The 15,524-nt window shown below is 38.7% G+C and overlaps 1 protein-coding gene across 1 annotated transcript in view; it reads left to right on the top strand.

Moving 5' to 3' along the window:
* The window catches only part of RASA3 (RAS p21 protein activator 3), a 134,921-nt gene that overhangs the window by 26,643 nt on the left and 92,754 nt on the right, over nucleotides 1-15,524 (top strand). Inside the window, exon 2 of the mRNA XM_032997091.2 lies at nucleotides 14,117-14,234. Within this exon, the coding sequence (XP_032852982.2) occupies nucleotides 14,117-14,234 (118 nt within the window). The remainder of the gene's footprint in view (nucleotides 1-14,116; nucleotides 14,235-15,524) is intronic.

Here is a 15,524-nt window from a genome sequence, read left to right as displayed (position 1 = left end):
CTGCAGTGCTTGCTCTGCCTGTGTGTCATTAAAGCAAACCATTGTCGTTAAGTAGCTGTGTTGGCCCTTAGACTGTGAAGTTGGGCCTTAGTTTGATTGAGAAAAGTTTTCAGCATAAGATTAACATCGCATTTCTCTCTATATTTTTTTACTGCATTATGTTTGGGAATGCTCTGCCTTTACACCTCCATCCTGTCAAATGTCCTTCACCTGTCCATCCCTTTTTAAAGCTCAATCCTCCCTTATGAATGAATATTTGTGTAGCCTTACGTGTTTCAAGAAAGAGAATGTCTTCTATGTTGGTACAGCTCTCACTGCGATTGGACCTCTGCTACTTGAAGCAAAGTCAGAGCAGGCTTGTGCTGTGTTAGGCAGATTTGTGGAACTGAACATGCTTATAAAAATAAAACTTTGTGAATGTATTCCAGAGCAGTTGCCAGTTGTCCCCCTTGTTCTTGTTTTTGAATTTCTTCGCTTCTGCATGGGTAAATGAATTCTGTTTTGTTGCTAGTAGTAAGTATGCAAAATACTTAATATTGCCAGAATGCTTTACTGGCAGTATGTCTTGCTCACTGCTTTTCTGCAGCTGATATGACTAACTTGTAAACTGAAACTAGAAGAATAAAAGAAAACTAATATCAATTGAGTTTCATTATATTAACACTTTGCATAGTTTAGAAGAGGAAAGTAGGTCACTTTCAATTTTTAATACCTTGTTTTATACTTAGCATAAAAACTCAACAGCTGGATTGTAAACATTTCATGGAAAGTGATACATTTCCCTGTAAATACAGATTTTAATCATTTGAGCATTTATGGAAATTACAGGGGAGTATTGTGGTTTTCGCTTAGAAGTTTCTTCAAAATCTCAGCTGCTTTTACTAGTGACGTGCTTCAGATGCACACAGCTACTCTAACTTCTGAACTCTGTGGTTTTGATCACTGCTTGTAAATAAATGACTATGCTCAGCTTCTTGCTTGTTTTTGTGCCTATGTTATCTATACTCAGTGCTGAGGAGTGAAGAAGTAAATGTTTTTTCTCTTCCTGTAGTTACTGAAGTTGGATAATCTAGCATTTGGTTCTCATCACGTTGCCTGCACAGTGAGTCATTCTTTCTTGGTTAGGTTTGTTCCTCAGGCCAAGATTCATGTGATGTTCCCCCTCTCAGGGTGATCAGATTAGTCACTGTTTGAAATCTTGTTGAAAAAATAAATTGCACTGCAGGTTGATGCCTTGCTTACCAGCTACATGCTTTTCCCTCCCCTGCCCGCCTCACTTGCTGTTTGAGTTCGTCAGCATCATTATATTGAAAAATTATTTTATAGTTGTGGTAACTGATGTATTATTGGTGTTCCACTGAAATTAACATATTAAATTCAGGACTCTTGTTACTCGCAAGGGATTATGTATAAGGCAGGTGAATTTAAAGTGGTTCAGTGTGCTGAAGCACATCTAGCTTAAATTTAGGCTTCTTTCATTATGCTGTTAAGAACAAAAGCTACATGGCAGTTGTGGTAGTAGCTTGCACTTTGTGAAACATATAAATCTAAAAAAACAATGGTATAACAAAAAATTATTAACACAGATGGCCTCTTATCATGATATTTGAATCAGACTTGAAGTATTTGGGGCAGAAGCTCTTCTTGCAAAATTTGCTGTACTTGGAAATGCTTGCTGGAGTCAAGATCTGATGGAGGTTTCAAACATTAGGGCTGTGGCAGCTTCCAGTCCCTGTTGTGCACTTTGTTGTTCAGAAGGCTCTTGAAATTCTTTATCTTGGTACTAAGATTTTAGGGGTGATGGTTTGTTGTGAAATGAACACAGAAAATGTGAGGTGGCTAGATTGCAAGTAGGAACAGAGAGTGGAAAATATGTTGTGCAGTTGTAAACACTTAACCTGGACACAGATGTTGGCTGGCTAGGCTCCCTGTTTAGTCAGTGGACAGCAAGAGGTACTCATTCAGATTATGATTCAGAAAAACAGTTACGTTCATGCCCTGAGTCCTCTTACACAGGAGTCTGCGTGAATGGAAGATGCTAATGCAGGCACCTTAATGTTGCAGAATGTTGAGCTGTATGAGTATCCTTGGGAGCAATGTCTGGTTTGTGCTTTGAGGGCAAGTCAGGGTTATGACAGGGCAGAGGATTGGACATTGCTGAAATAAATGGTTATAAACACAGTCATAGTTCATAGATGAAAGCCTCAGTTGAAGGAAAGATGAATTAATGTTCCACATTAAACTTTGATTCTGGCTCTTCTGAACCGTGTTATTTTCCACCTTCTAAGTTGTTAACAGTGTTTTGATAAGAAAATGCTCATGAAGTAGGCGAAGGTGCAGACCAGTGGGGGTAGAAAACAAGATTGTCGGTAGAAAGTTCAAACAGTCGGGGTTTTTTTGAGAAGCTTTCTGTGGTGGTCTTGTTCTGCCTCCAGTTTTCAGCTGATTCTTAATAGATACCAGACTTTCACAACCGTTACAAGTATTCATTCGGATTGTTAGTTTTTCTTTCATTCTGTGTGAGACCAAATGCATGTACTGTCTAAAAAGACATATTAAAATTTGATCTTGGATGAACTCTGTGGGTGTGGATGAGCATCTTGAAGAGAATGTCCAGCTTCTAGAAATCATTGGCAGTTTTGAAAAATGCTCATCCTTTGGGTGACTACCTACAAACAAAATTTATTTTTGAGTCTTGCTCCCATTTCTATAACGACTGAAATAAAACAGACTTCTGTTTCTTTGAAGTTCGTTTGCGCCTACTGTCTTGGTTTCAGTTGGAAGACAACATGACCCTGTATTTTGCCAGTTACTACTTTGGTGCAGAGATGAGTATGTTGGGTTAAAGCTTTAGCCGCAGTGAACTGACTTGTATACTGTGAGGTGGGGACCTGACACTGTCACTTGAGGTCAAGCAAGAACAAGTGAGTGCTTCTTGAGTGTGAGCTTCACTTGAAAGATTCTTCCCCCAGCAGCCACCACTCAGGAGACTGGGACTTGGATGGGGGATTTCTTGTTTGTTTTTTACAGTTTGTTTGCTCAACACTGGTCAGTCAGTCCCATATACTGCCTGAGATTTGTGGGTAGGACTTTAGAGCTTGTATTTAAAAGTAAACTGGTACACTGTCAGCTTGCAACTTGGAAACTTTCAAAGACTTAAGTCTATTCATATGTACATATTTTAGACTTGCAGGGACTTTAGCACTGTGAAGAATAGACACTGTTGGGAAAGGGGAAACGTTACTATTACACTGTAACTTATAAGCAAGGAAGCTTAATAATACTTTCCCATTTGTATGAAACTGAAATAAATGATTTTAACGTTTCTGATTTTCCCTTCACTCCAGAATGAAGTGGCCTACTTGGATCCAGAATCGTTTCTTCACCTCTTCAGCACTTCTTTACTTTCCCTGTCACATATACTAGCTAGGTGTTTCTTTGTTATTCTGCTGTCAAGTCTGAAAATATTTTAGGATGTTCTTAAGACTTCTCTTGCTAAATGCTGTTTCTGGTCATCAGTGTGTTCCTCTAACATCATCATCTCCTTTTTCTCCTTGTGAAGAAATCCTTGGTCACCTTCTGTCTCGGCAAAGGTGCCTTGGGAGGGTGAAAACATAGCTTGTCCAATATATCTCAGCTTGCCAGTCAAGCAGTCTGACTGCTGTTGACTCTGTTAAAGGACCGCTTTAACAATAGAGGGTGTTGAACAAACACTAACTGGAGGGAGGGAATATTCCTTACAAGAACCTAGGGAGAACACAGATTGTTTAAATAAATAAATAATGTATATATGACAGTAGTATTTTCAGATTTCTATTTGGCATTATTATTAGTACTAGGAGGTTAGCTTGAATGTTGTATGTATTGTTCTTAGAAGGTGGGATGGCGTAGTTTGTTTTTAGAGAGAGCTTTTATCTGCGTCTGATTTATGAAGAAAAGGTACTTTTGCAAAATCATACCAAAATATACCCATTTTTTTCTTGAACTATACTTCATACTTGAGTGGGAAAAACACTTCTGTCTTTTGTAAACAAGAAAAAAATCAAGAAACTGAGCAGGTAGGATTATGTAGAAATGCTTGCACTTTGGAGGTTATTGCCTGAATTTATGTCAATATACTTTATCTTCATGCAGCCCAGGCAGAAGGACTTTTAAGCACGTGTCTCTGCTGAGCCCGTTAAACCTAGTGGAACTGTGCTGGTGGGCTCGTGGAGAGACCGAGTGGAGGTGACAGCTCAGCGTGTCGGAGCATTCAGAGGGTCTTCCGAGAGCAAGCGCAGAGGACAGTGGTAGCTGAAATTGTCCTTTCTTGCATATACCTAGGTCAGTTTGTCTTCAACTGTATTTTCTAATTGAAAATTTTATTTCAGCAACGAGTCAGGAATCCCGTGCTGATGTGTTTTTAAAAAATAAATAATTCTTTAGTAAGCCTGCTGACATGGTAAATTGAATGTTCAGAATCTTGGATAGCGGTGGTCCCGTTCTGTCAGTGTGAGGATGCTCTGTAAGCAGCTGCTTCTAGAAATTCTTGGGGCAAACTGTGTGGTGGCAGTAGCTAAGGTGGTCTGGGCTTCAGAGTTAGAGGCATGTTGTCCTCTTTCTTTCCACAAAGAAATCAGTAGATCTGTAGATCAGTTTCAGTGTACCCTTGCTCATTTGCAGTCTTCAGAGTTTAATTGCACAGCACTGCAAACTGGTAAGTGATCACTTTGTTAGTCAAGCTCCAATACTTCTAAGCATCTTAAAATGTTGTAAGGAGAGATGCTGCTTATTTTGTTTGATTAATGGGACTGCAAGCTAGCAACAAGAAATTAGCAGCATTTATCTAAAATCTTGTGTGTTGTCAGCATGCATCTCTGCAGTGTAGGCTATTCAACAGTGAAATAAATATTTGAGATAATTTAAAATGCTTTTTAGAAGTCCACCATCATGGAAAAGTCACCTATAGATCATATAAGACATCAGCATTAGGAATGATTATATGAGATTTGTTTTTGTTTCACTCTACTTGAAAAAGTGCTTTGTAAATGAAGATCCAGTAACTAAAGCAAAACAAATACTGTGGATGATTTTGATAAAATCCTAGTCCGAGTGTTCTGTTCCCTACAGAGGCATGTTCGCAGCACTGTATTTGTCACTGCCTAAGCGTGCACCTAGAAAGTTAGGACTTTCCTTAAATTAATGTTTTAATTCAAAAAACATCTATAAGCACACAGTCTGAGGAACTGCTTATGATTATGCTTTTTTAAAATACAGGATTTCCAATTACATTGTTCCTTAGTGCGTATGATGGTCTTTGTATATGAAGGAGCACACGAGGCATATGTGGACTAATGAAATATCAAGACCTGTGTCAAGTTTGAGGTAGTTGTAGTCTGGCCTGTTACTGGGTACAAGGGAAGCTGGTAATTACTGCAAGATTAGAGGAGGATGTTTCTGAGTTTGGATCTTTATATATAAAAATGAATTTGGTGATCTTGCAGGAAAGTACATATTTTGACTGTTTGAAAAAAGGCTAAAGTAAAGCCAGTTGGGGAGATTTCAACACCTTTTTTTCTCCCTTATGGTGATTAATTTTGCAATAGGAAGAACGTTCTGAATATGGGGGAAGACACTCTTTACTCAGTTAATTCCTAAGTCTTAGGTGGTTTTCAAGATTGCCTTGAACTCTGCTGTGCTCTGAGTCACCCTGTTTCTCAATAGCTAGGTTTTATTTTTGTTTGGAACACTGTGGAGCCAAAAGGCCAAACTGAACTTGATCTAAACTTGATCCTATGAAACTCTGGTTAGTGAAGACATTTCTAAATGAGTAATTCTAAAGCAAGAACAATTGTGGACAACAGAATTATTAGAGGAAATGGTTATGGTTTCTTAACATTGCCGGTAAAGCATCAACTCTTCAGCAATCACTCTTTTTGTTACTAGTTTTTAATCTAAGCAAAACACAACCTTTGGCAGATTTATATTTTTCATGTTACTGTAAAAGTTCTTAGTGTCACTAGGTGTGATAGAAGTGATTAATGTCCTGGAAGAGAGAGGACATAATTCCTTTTTCATTGTTTGTGGTTTTTCTTCATGCAGCTATAGCTTTTTGATCTACACTAAAAGAACGGAAGGTACATAGATAAAAAATTGTCTTTTGTTCTTTGGTCACCTGGCTTTTGATTTTCTGTGTGAATAATATATATGAAGGCAGGTAAAAATATATACCTATTTCCATACAAACTTCTTTTTGGATATGCTGATGTTTTTGAGAGCATTCCTTTTGTTCTTTAGCATTTACTAGGCTCCTTACTATAGAGTAACTCTTAAATTATCCTAAAGTTACAAATACTCTCAAAAGGGAGCCGTTGAATTGTTGTTGGATTTTGGTGATTTTGGTCACATCGTCTTTGATGTTGTAAATCATTTGCTTGTATTTCCTGTCTCATACTGTTCTTCTAAAAATAGCTGAAAGGGCTCGCTGTTTGCCCAGCGCAGCTCCATGATGGAATAGCCTTTTAAAGTTACTTCCTCTCAACTACTCTGCCCCTCCTGCAGCCCGAATCCTCTCCCTCATGGCCTCCCACAACAGATGTTCAGTGACTTAGACTTTGCTGAGAGAAGGTCTTTTATAACTTTAGGAAGCTGATGTTGGTTGGGGTGTTTTTGTTTTGTTTGTTTGTTTGTTTTTGTTTTGTTTTTTCAAAAAGAACAACACAAACCCAACCCAAACAACCCCCAACCCCTCCCTGCCCCCAGCAACAACAAAAAGACTACAAAAAACTGCGCAAGCCACCAATCTAAATGAAGGTTCAGAGATACAGAACAACCTGTAGCCAGACCCTATATTACCGAAGCTGGTAGGGAAAAGCTCAAGAGCCTGTATCAAATGCAGCTGGGTGTTTGCATGAGATGTGTCCTGATGCAAAGTATCACCTTCAAAATGCGAGCTGGATTAAAAAACAGGACATGGGGAGCCGAGTCTGTATCCACACAGATAGAGAGACAGTTTCGTTAATTCATCAGTTTTTCTGCAGAAATTCAGGAAAGTTACATCAAAGTAACTTGGCGAGCTAACGGCAGAGGAAAACTGAATTCGAATAAGAGCTCCTTGAAAACACCTTTTTCCTGGCAGTATCCTACTTTTAAATGATCTCTTTAGAGCATAGTTTTAGACTAAATAGCTTCAGTCTTGTTAAAAAGCAGCTGGACTGTACTTTTTTATTTTGTGGGATTAAGTTACCATCCTAAGGGGATCTTTAGAGAAACCTGATTCCTGCTGTTAGACCACGATATTGGCAAGTAGCATGCAACCAGTTACATTAGTGAGCTGAGGAGAATTCTGCTTCTTCTCTTGTACGAACTAAAATCTTAATTTTGCAAGCAGCTCTCATGGAACTTGCTGTATAGACCTCTTTCCTCTCAGCCCTGGGATTTGATTAACAGCCCTTGTGCTGGGAGCACTTAAGTACTTAAGATCATGACAAGATCTTTTGAACCTCCTCGGTGTTCATTGCCTCTTACATGAAAAGTAAGGCTGTCAGCCTGCAGCTTCTCATTGCTCTCCCATGAAAATATCCTCAGCCATTTCGGTTATGCCCCGAACAGTAAAGACAAGATATTTGGGTAGTTTATTGGACCTTCAGGGCTGCAAAAGGAGAACCGGAATATTTTATCATATGGATACAGGAAAGGGAATTTGGCTACTTGCCATTCTGAGTGCTAGGTCTGAGTCTGTCCACCATGGGGCTATAGCTGGCTAGGCTTAGCTATTGTCACAGCTGATAGAAAGGCCTGTCATTTGCTGTCTCAGATCAGATTTCAGGTCAGAGGAAGATCTATATGAAGGTTCCTAACTGGTATAGAGTAAGCTTAATCATGTGAGAGGAAAGGGTGGTAGTGTAGTAGTATGGCACCGTGTGTACTGGTGAAGTGGATTGTGCAGAAGGGGTTTGAACAGAAGCCAAATGATCCTGTCACTAGGCTGTGAAGGCAGTAAAACTCCATTAGAAGTACTAGGTCTACGTAAGTACAAGTAGTTTTTGGCACAGAGATATGAGAAGTCTTCAGTTTAGTGCCAAAGGATTTGGGGTTGATGTTGCTTCTTGCCCCTAAGCCAAGAGGATTTCCATGTGATGCTTTGGTCTAAAAAGTTGTAATTAATGTAATGTGCTTTGTTGCCTTGCTGGTTACTTGCTGAAGCAGTGCTAGCTGTGGTATCAAGTAGCTCTGGGGTTGTTGTTAAGGCCCAGGTCATCAGTATTGTTTTGCTGAGGAAGTGCTTTCCCTGAGTTTTCTAATGTGATGATCGTTTCACGTGGAAAGAGGCTGGCAGGCAAGGGCTTAGATTAAGAACAGGTCATCTAAAAATCTCATTTTCCAGATCATCAAAATCTGTTCACAGATGGCTATTTTTGACCTGGTTTGGAAATCTAATGCAATCTGTCTCTCCATGGGAGCAAAGTGTATGTGTGTGTGTGTGTGTATGCACACATAAATACCTACGAGATGGTTGGACAAATAGTATTTCTAGCCACGTCTGTTTTAAAAGAAACCTCATTTTTTAATATGTCAATTTTTCTTTATTAGACATTTATGAATTTCATAGGATTTTCTTATTTTGAAGCTGTGTGACCTATATACATAGGTGGAAGAACATTTTTTACATTTGACAGGTATTGCCTAAAAAGAGTTTATTGTTTTTAGGTTACTACAGAAATACACAAGAATACTAAGCTACTTATATAACTCCATAGTTGCACACTGAGTACATGGGTTTTTGGAACTCTACTTTTCAATTTATTTTTTATTTTTATTGCTTTTTCCTATTTAGAGAGGCAAAAATTAATTGAGACTTTCTGTTTGGAGAGGTACACACAATATATTTACATATGGGAATTATATACAAATGTAACTATATTCTGCTTTCAAACATGTTAATTTCGCATAATTATCACACTGGCTATTTAGTAACAAAATTGGTTTCTGATGTGGGTAGAAGTTTTCTAACTATGACCATTTTAACATTAAAAAGGCTTATTCTTTCAATATGTCCCTCTTGAGGTATTGCAGTCATACCCCTCCCCTTAGCCCCACCTTGCCCCCAAAAAGCACACCTTGCAAAAAAATGAACTGCTTCTCAACATTCAACATTAATGCAACTACTTCAGTTCGAATCCATGTAGAGGCATAAAAGTTATTGTGCTTCTAGGTAATTCTGCATGTTTTAATTGACACTGGTATTATATTTCTGTTTTGATTAAAATTACTTTAAGTGTTGATTATAAACTTGTTGGCATCTTGATATTTTACATGTATACTGAGTTTTGTGCACAAGGAGTTTTTAAAGCATAAATTGTGATAGACAATCGGAGCTCTGTGTGTACGCACATTTTCCCTTTTCTGTTATTGCTTGCTCTATGGATGTTGAAGCAATAACACTTTTTCAGAGAAAGAAAATTTGAAGGGAGAGCTTGAGATTTTTTTTTTTTTTTAAATCAGATTCCAGCATCTATATTGGTATAGAGAGCTTAAGGGAGAACAGGAGAAGCTTTCAATTTTTGACATACATTGCTGCTCTGTTTCTGTTCTTGACATGCTTGCCTATGAGCTTCTTTGGAGAGTGTTTTCCTGAATATGGCAGAAACAAAGTGGATTGTTGTTGGTTTGGATATGTCGCCTTTTTTAGATTTTAGGTGTTTTGTTTCTATACTCAAGCCTTTCAGCACGCTCCCTGAAGGCAAGTGCTGTGGCCTTGAAAGCTCAGCTGCTTTTATTTGGTTTATTTTTTGGAGGTAGGTTTTTGTTTGCTTGTTTGTTTTCTGAAATATTTTGGGAATTGATTCTCCCATGCCATCTTGATAAAATCAAATATGTTGCTGCTAGAAGACAGCAAGCTAAATTTGTTGACACGTGACAAAGTCTTCCTTAATGCACTCAGATGGACAGATGTGTGCTGGTGACCCAATACTTAAAAGCACAGGAGCAGCAAATTTTATTCCTGAGGGTAGAAATAATGCCTGACTGTCATGCATTCTCTGCATTTTCAGAAAGTTGCACCTGGGGAAATAGGTCAAAAGACAAGATGACACAATGCCAAGTATCTCAATTCAATGAAAAACACTAGACGCTTAAAAAAGTTTAGGGTGGCAAAACCTTAAGGAAATGTAGACATGTATGTATATATTTGTTTATTCCTAGAAACATCTTGAAAGTTTTTTTTGTTTTTACCAGTTATAGTAAAAGCATCTAAGCAGTGTTCTTTTCTGCCATATATGCAGGAGAGCCCTTTTTTCTTGCTTCCCTTTTATTGCTGATGTCTTAGCAGGGCAGAAGTATATAACATTGGAAAGAACAAGGAAGATGAATATGGTTTTGAGTTTTTCCTTCCTCTTTTTCCAGCCTGTTGTGTTCCCTGTGCCTAGCTCAAGCTAAGCTATCTGGGCTACCATGGTGGTCCATTTTTAAACTGTAGTAACCCAGTATTCATGGCGAGAAGATAGCAAGCCAGTGAGGTATTCAGAATTCTATAGTCTATATTTAAGATTTGTCCAAAATACCTAACAATAACTTTTCCACAGCTGGAATCAGCTTTACTAGGTTTAAGTATTTAGTGCTAGAGTTGAGTGCATCACACAGTTAAATTAGGACCTATGTATATTAGAAGTGCAGGGATAGGGAGCAAAGCTATTGCAAACTTTAACTGATTGTTCTGCCACAATGGCTCCAAATGGAAGCCTTATGTTCCAAAACAAAGTGCTTGTGTATTTTTAATTGTCAAGGTCTTAGACATCTTAAGAGGCATTCTGTTTCTTCTTAGTGGAAGTGGAAAACTGAAGGTTTTGCCGGTGAGTGTGTTGACCTTTTGTCTCCAAACCCTCTTCAAATTCTCTAGCATACAGGTACTTCACAGATATGAAGAGGGAGAAAAAAAAAGAGCAAAAGTGCCTCTTGAAAATACTATTGATAAAGTTGCCTCTTCTATACAGATAAGTTAAACAATGAGATTTTTGCCCGAATTAAATGATCTCATCAGCTCTGGTTTCTGAGAATATGGAAATGGTGCATGACTGCATCAAGTATTCCAGGCTTTCCTTTTTTCATTTCAGTAGTAGCAGAACCAAAAAAATACTGACTAGATTGTTCAGCTTCATTGTAGATGGCAAAACAGTGCCACAGAGGGAACATTTTTGACTTGGAGGAATCTAAAGAGCAACTGAAGCTCTAACAGAGTGCATTTGTTGACATAAAATGTCTGGCTAGAGAGCCGAGTCTTTAGCTATGCTTGAAAGCTTGACAAATTTTTCTTTCTCGACTGCTCAGTGCTGGAGGAATCTAAACAGCCATTGGCTGCTGCCAGCATTAGGAAGAAACAGTGGGATTTTTTTTTTTGGTAAGCTCCTACTCAAGTCAGTAACATGATTAATATATTAGTCAATTAATCCCTTGTTCTAGTCTCAGTGGTTTTTCAGGGCCTTTCTCCAATTTGAAGGAAGAAATTACTGTAAAATATCTTCTCTCTCTATCATCCCTCTGTGCCCCACTTTCTAATATTGTGATGGTGGTGAGCTTTAATTTGCTGTACAGACTGTGCAGGCAGTCATTTTCTAGCAATGCTAAATGGTGACTTCCTTTGAATTGCATTTAGGTTTCAATATTGTAGGCTTTTCTACCATAAGCCTTTTAACAAAGAGGAGACATGAGTTTTCAAAATACAGTTCTTACAGAGTGCTCTGACACGACTAAGTATTACCTTTAAGTGTTTAAGTGAATACTGTGCACATTAGAAAACTGGAAATGAAGGTCCAGAATTGGTTTCACGTATATGCGTTCGTGTTGAAGTAGGAAGTGGAAGAGTGCAGAAAAAGGGAAACTGCATATTTTTTTGGTTTAACTTGGAGCACGAGAAGTCTTGTCCTGTTCTCTTGGAAGAACTGTGAGAATGGTGTGCCAGCCCCAGAGGAAGACTTCCTTATCGTTCTGCTATTGAAACTCTTCCTGTTGACACACACACTCGCTCTCTCTGGGGAACCTTACCCGGTCATCCAGAAAAGAGGCTGGTTTCACGTGACTTCAGTGTGAGAATAGATAAGAAAAATTTGGATGCCTGGGGAGAGGAGACAAACTCAGAGACCCCAGTCTGTGTGAGGCTAGTACATTTGATTTGTAACTCGCTTGAACTCGGACTAACAAGTAAAAGTTGAGGGGTTACTGTGGCACGGTACAGTTCAGAGCAGGCTGAGCAAGCCATCAGTAACCCTCAGTATATTTTTGGCTAGAGCTGCTGCAGTTAAACTATTGCAAACACTTCAGTTTAGCTGAAAGCCACCCTGGGCTTGCCAACAGATGTTCCAGTCGCACCTTTGAATTACAGGGAAGACAGCTTTTTTTAATACAGTGTCTCACAACTCTGAGGGAAGTGGGAAGAATGCTGTCAGCTGAGCCCAGAGAGCAAACTTAGTGATGTCTCCCGTCAGAGTTCTTCTAAATATATGACACACTGTTTTCATGTCCCTTTTCAATGCCTCGTTACATGTTCTATGGTTAGCTTTAGAAAACATCTGCATGTACGATCACCCATATACATGCCATTTGTGAGAAGCGTGGATGTGTAGAGTTTCCAAGGGCATGTCATGAGTCAGTCAGCAAAAGTGTGTGAACAGTGCCCCAGAAAGAGATCACAGGCAGGAAGACACGGAGTTCTGTGTCACTTCATGCTTTTCCTTTAAAGCTGAGGATGCAGGTTGGCTTAAATCTTTCCTTGATGTAGTTCTTCAGTTTTTACATGCATCAGAGTGCTGTTGAACAATCTACAGAAAGGAAAAAGTATGTCTTTACAGAAGATAGGGTTGAGAGAAGCAAGATGATTCTGTTAATAGTACAAAGGTATTTGGGAGCTGGAGACTGGGAAGGCGTGTGTCTAGTAAAATGCATTTAAGCTGAGCTGCAGACACCCGTTAAAAAGTTGTATTTGTTACTGTCAGTTAGAGATCCCCGCTCTGATGGCAAACAAACCTACGTTGCCTTGGTCTGTGCATTTTAATTTTTATTTCTTGTATTTTTATTTTATTTTTATTTCTTGTATTTTTGTTTTTATTCCTTGTGTTTTACCAGGAGAGAATGATCTAGTCCCCATGGTATGTCCTAATAATCTCCAGGTACTGAAAGAGTGAAGTTATATAAGACCATGTATTTAAGACCATGTACATTTAGTTGTTCTTTGAGAGTTCTAAGTTTTGTCTTTAGAATTAAATCACTCATTCATGTAGTGCTAAGGTGCTTTAGCAAAGGCATGAGGAACATTACCCAGTTTCCTGTCTGAGAGTTTTGATTTTATCAGTCTGCCAAGGAAATTCAGTGCTCAGCTTTGGTTATTAGTGGATATGTAGAGGAGAAAGCTGTGGTTTTATTCTTGTTTCACAGGCTTTTGTTTTGTAGTCTCTTGGTTACCCTTAGTTCCTCAATCCTGTCTCTTTTTTTGTTGGTGGTGTTTTGGTTGTTTTTTTTTTGTTGTTGTTGTTAAATATAGGATACGTGCATGTGTTTTGTTGCCGTTTTGAAGCAAATGTTTATTATTAAGAATCTTCATGACATGAATGGTACCTTTGTGCAAGGATCTTAGGCAGCTTCACAAGTGCTTTGAAGTCCAGCATGTGGTGTAAGGCTGTTGACTGTAACTAAAGTGACTGTTTTCCGTCTCCATATCTGTGGAGAATGGTGGAGCTGGGGGTGAATCCTCGTTTGCTGTGTTCTGTTAATGCTTTTAGGATAAGATCAGTGGGCTACGTCTGAACGCTTTACTACCATGTTGTATTGTGTTCCTGGTATCTTATGGGAGAACTGATCAAAACCTAAACCCAAGTTTGGAAGGAAGCAGGATGCACCCAAATACATGTGAATAAATTGGACACAACAAACTGCTGAGTTGTTGCTGGCTACTGCTGAGCTCAGTGACTGTCAGGAGCTGCTACCTTGGAAACAGAATATTGCTGTGGAGTTTATTAAAGACTTCACATTTGGGAAAAAAGACTTCACTTTATCCATGTTGCTGACAGTGCATTAGTTGACAGATGACTAATTTATGGACAACTCTTTAATATGTAATCCTTCTGGATTTTTTCTTTCTTGTCTTTAGGCGAAGCCAAAAATCTTCCTACGTATCCAGGGCCAAACAAGATGAGGGATTGCTACTGTACTGTAAACCTGGACCAGGAGGAGGTTTTCAGGACCAAAATAGTGGAGAAGTCATTATGGTAACAAATACATGTATACATGTTCTGTTAACTCTTCTCATTCTCTGCTTACTATGTTTGTTCAGTGTTGCAAAGATACTTTTTTGGGGGGAGGAGGGAGGATGAATATGCTCCTTCTTCCAGTTTAAGAACACTAGTGGTAGAACTACTAATGTTATGATTCCTATCTGTGTATATGGGAAAATGTCTTCACCAAGTCAAGCTGTATTAACTGTTTTCCTAAGAATGTACAGCTAATGCTCCTTTCTTCAATATTTGTTTTGAACTTCCCTAAGTTTTTTGGATCTCAGCTTAGAAGGGAGCACTGAACTCCATTTTGCATCCGTGTTTAGAATTTTGCATTGATCTAGCTACCCTAATGGATGCAGTTAGGGATTTTTTTTTTTTTTTTTTCCTGTCATGAGGCTGCAACTGAAAGGAGAGGTTTGCACATAACATGCCTGTCAGATTATCTTGGACACTTCCTGTGAGATTGTAGAAGCCAGATGTGGAATGAAACAGAATGAGAAGCATGTAGCAAAAGTTAAAACATGTTCTCCTGGAAATCCCCAAACATAAAAAAAATAAGGGGGACGAGGCTCGGCATATATGTATACCCTGGCAAGTGAAGCTGCTTTTGGAATTGAGGGAAAAGTAGCAGCAAGGAACAGTCAAATTTATAACTTTTAAGATATAAAGTGGGAAAAGAGTGAGAGTTGAGTAATACAGTTAGGAATTTGCTATTTGTCTTGTTATTGGAAATAGTTTACTTTGGGAAGTAGCTCTAGACCTCACCCACAACCCCTCAGAAGTACCTAATGCACTTCAGAACGTGAGTCTAAGTAGCTTGAACTGGTATTTATTTCCTTAAGTCACTTTAGTTGTTCTCTCGCATAATTTTTTGTCATCTTTAAGTCTTTATTCCTCATCTTACATTCTGATAGGGTGTACTGGTGTCCATAATGGAGGCTTTTGTTTCTTGAGGCATTTAAATTGGCTGAACATAATTAGAGTGTTTTTGAATGATGACGCTAACACTTTCCTGTTTGTAATGTACTATATGCACAAAAAAAAAAAAAAAGATGAAAAAGCAAAGACTGATCTGTATGTCATTTACCCCCCCCCCCCCCCCCCCCCGACACAATAACTGACATGTAGTGTCCCTATACCAGCCGACCCCAAACCAGTTGTTTCTCTGAAAGTGACTTTGAATTAATTCCTGGGTCATCCAACTGTAGACCTCCTGCTCATATCTACAAGTTGCACTGTGTTGTTTTTTTTTGCTGGATGATCACTAGTGTTTTGTAGGGA

This window comes from Tyto alba, unplaced genomic scaffold, assembly GCF_018691265.1.
Source record: "Tyto alba isolate M040663 unplaced genomic scaffold, T.alba_DEE_v4.0 Super-Scaffold_45, whole genome shotgun sequence".
NCBI lineage: Eukaryota > Metazoa > Chordata > Aves > Strigiformes > Tytonidae > Tyto > Tyto alba.
This window is presented reverse-complemented; position numbering and strand designations above follow the sequence as displayed.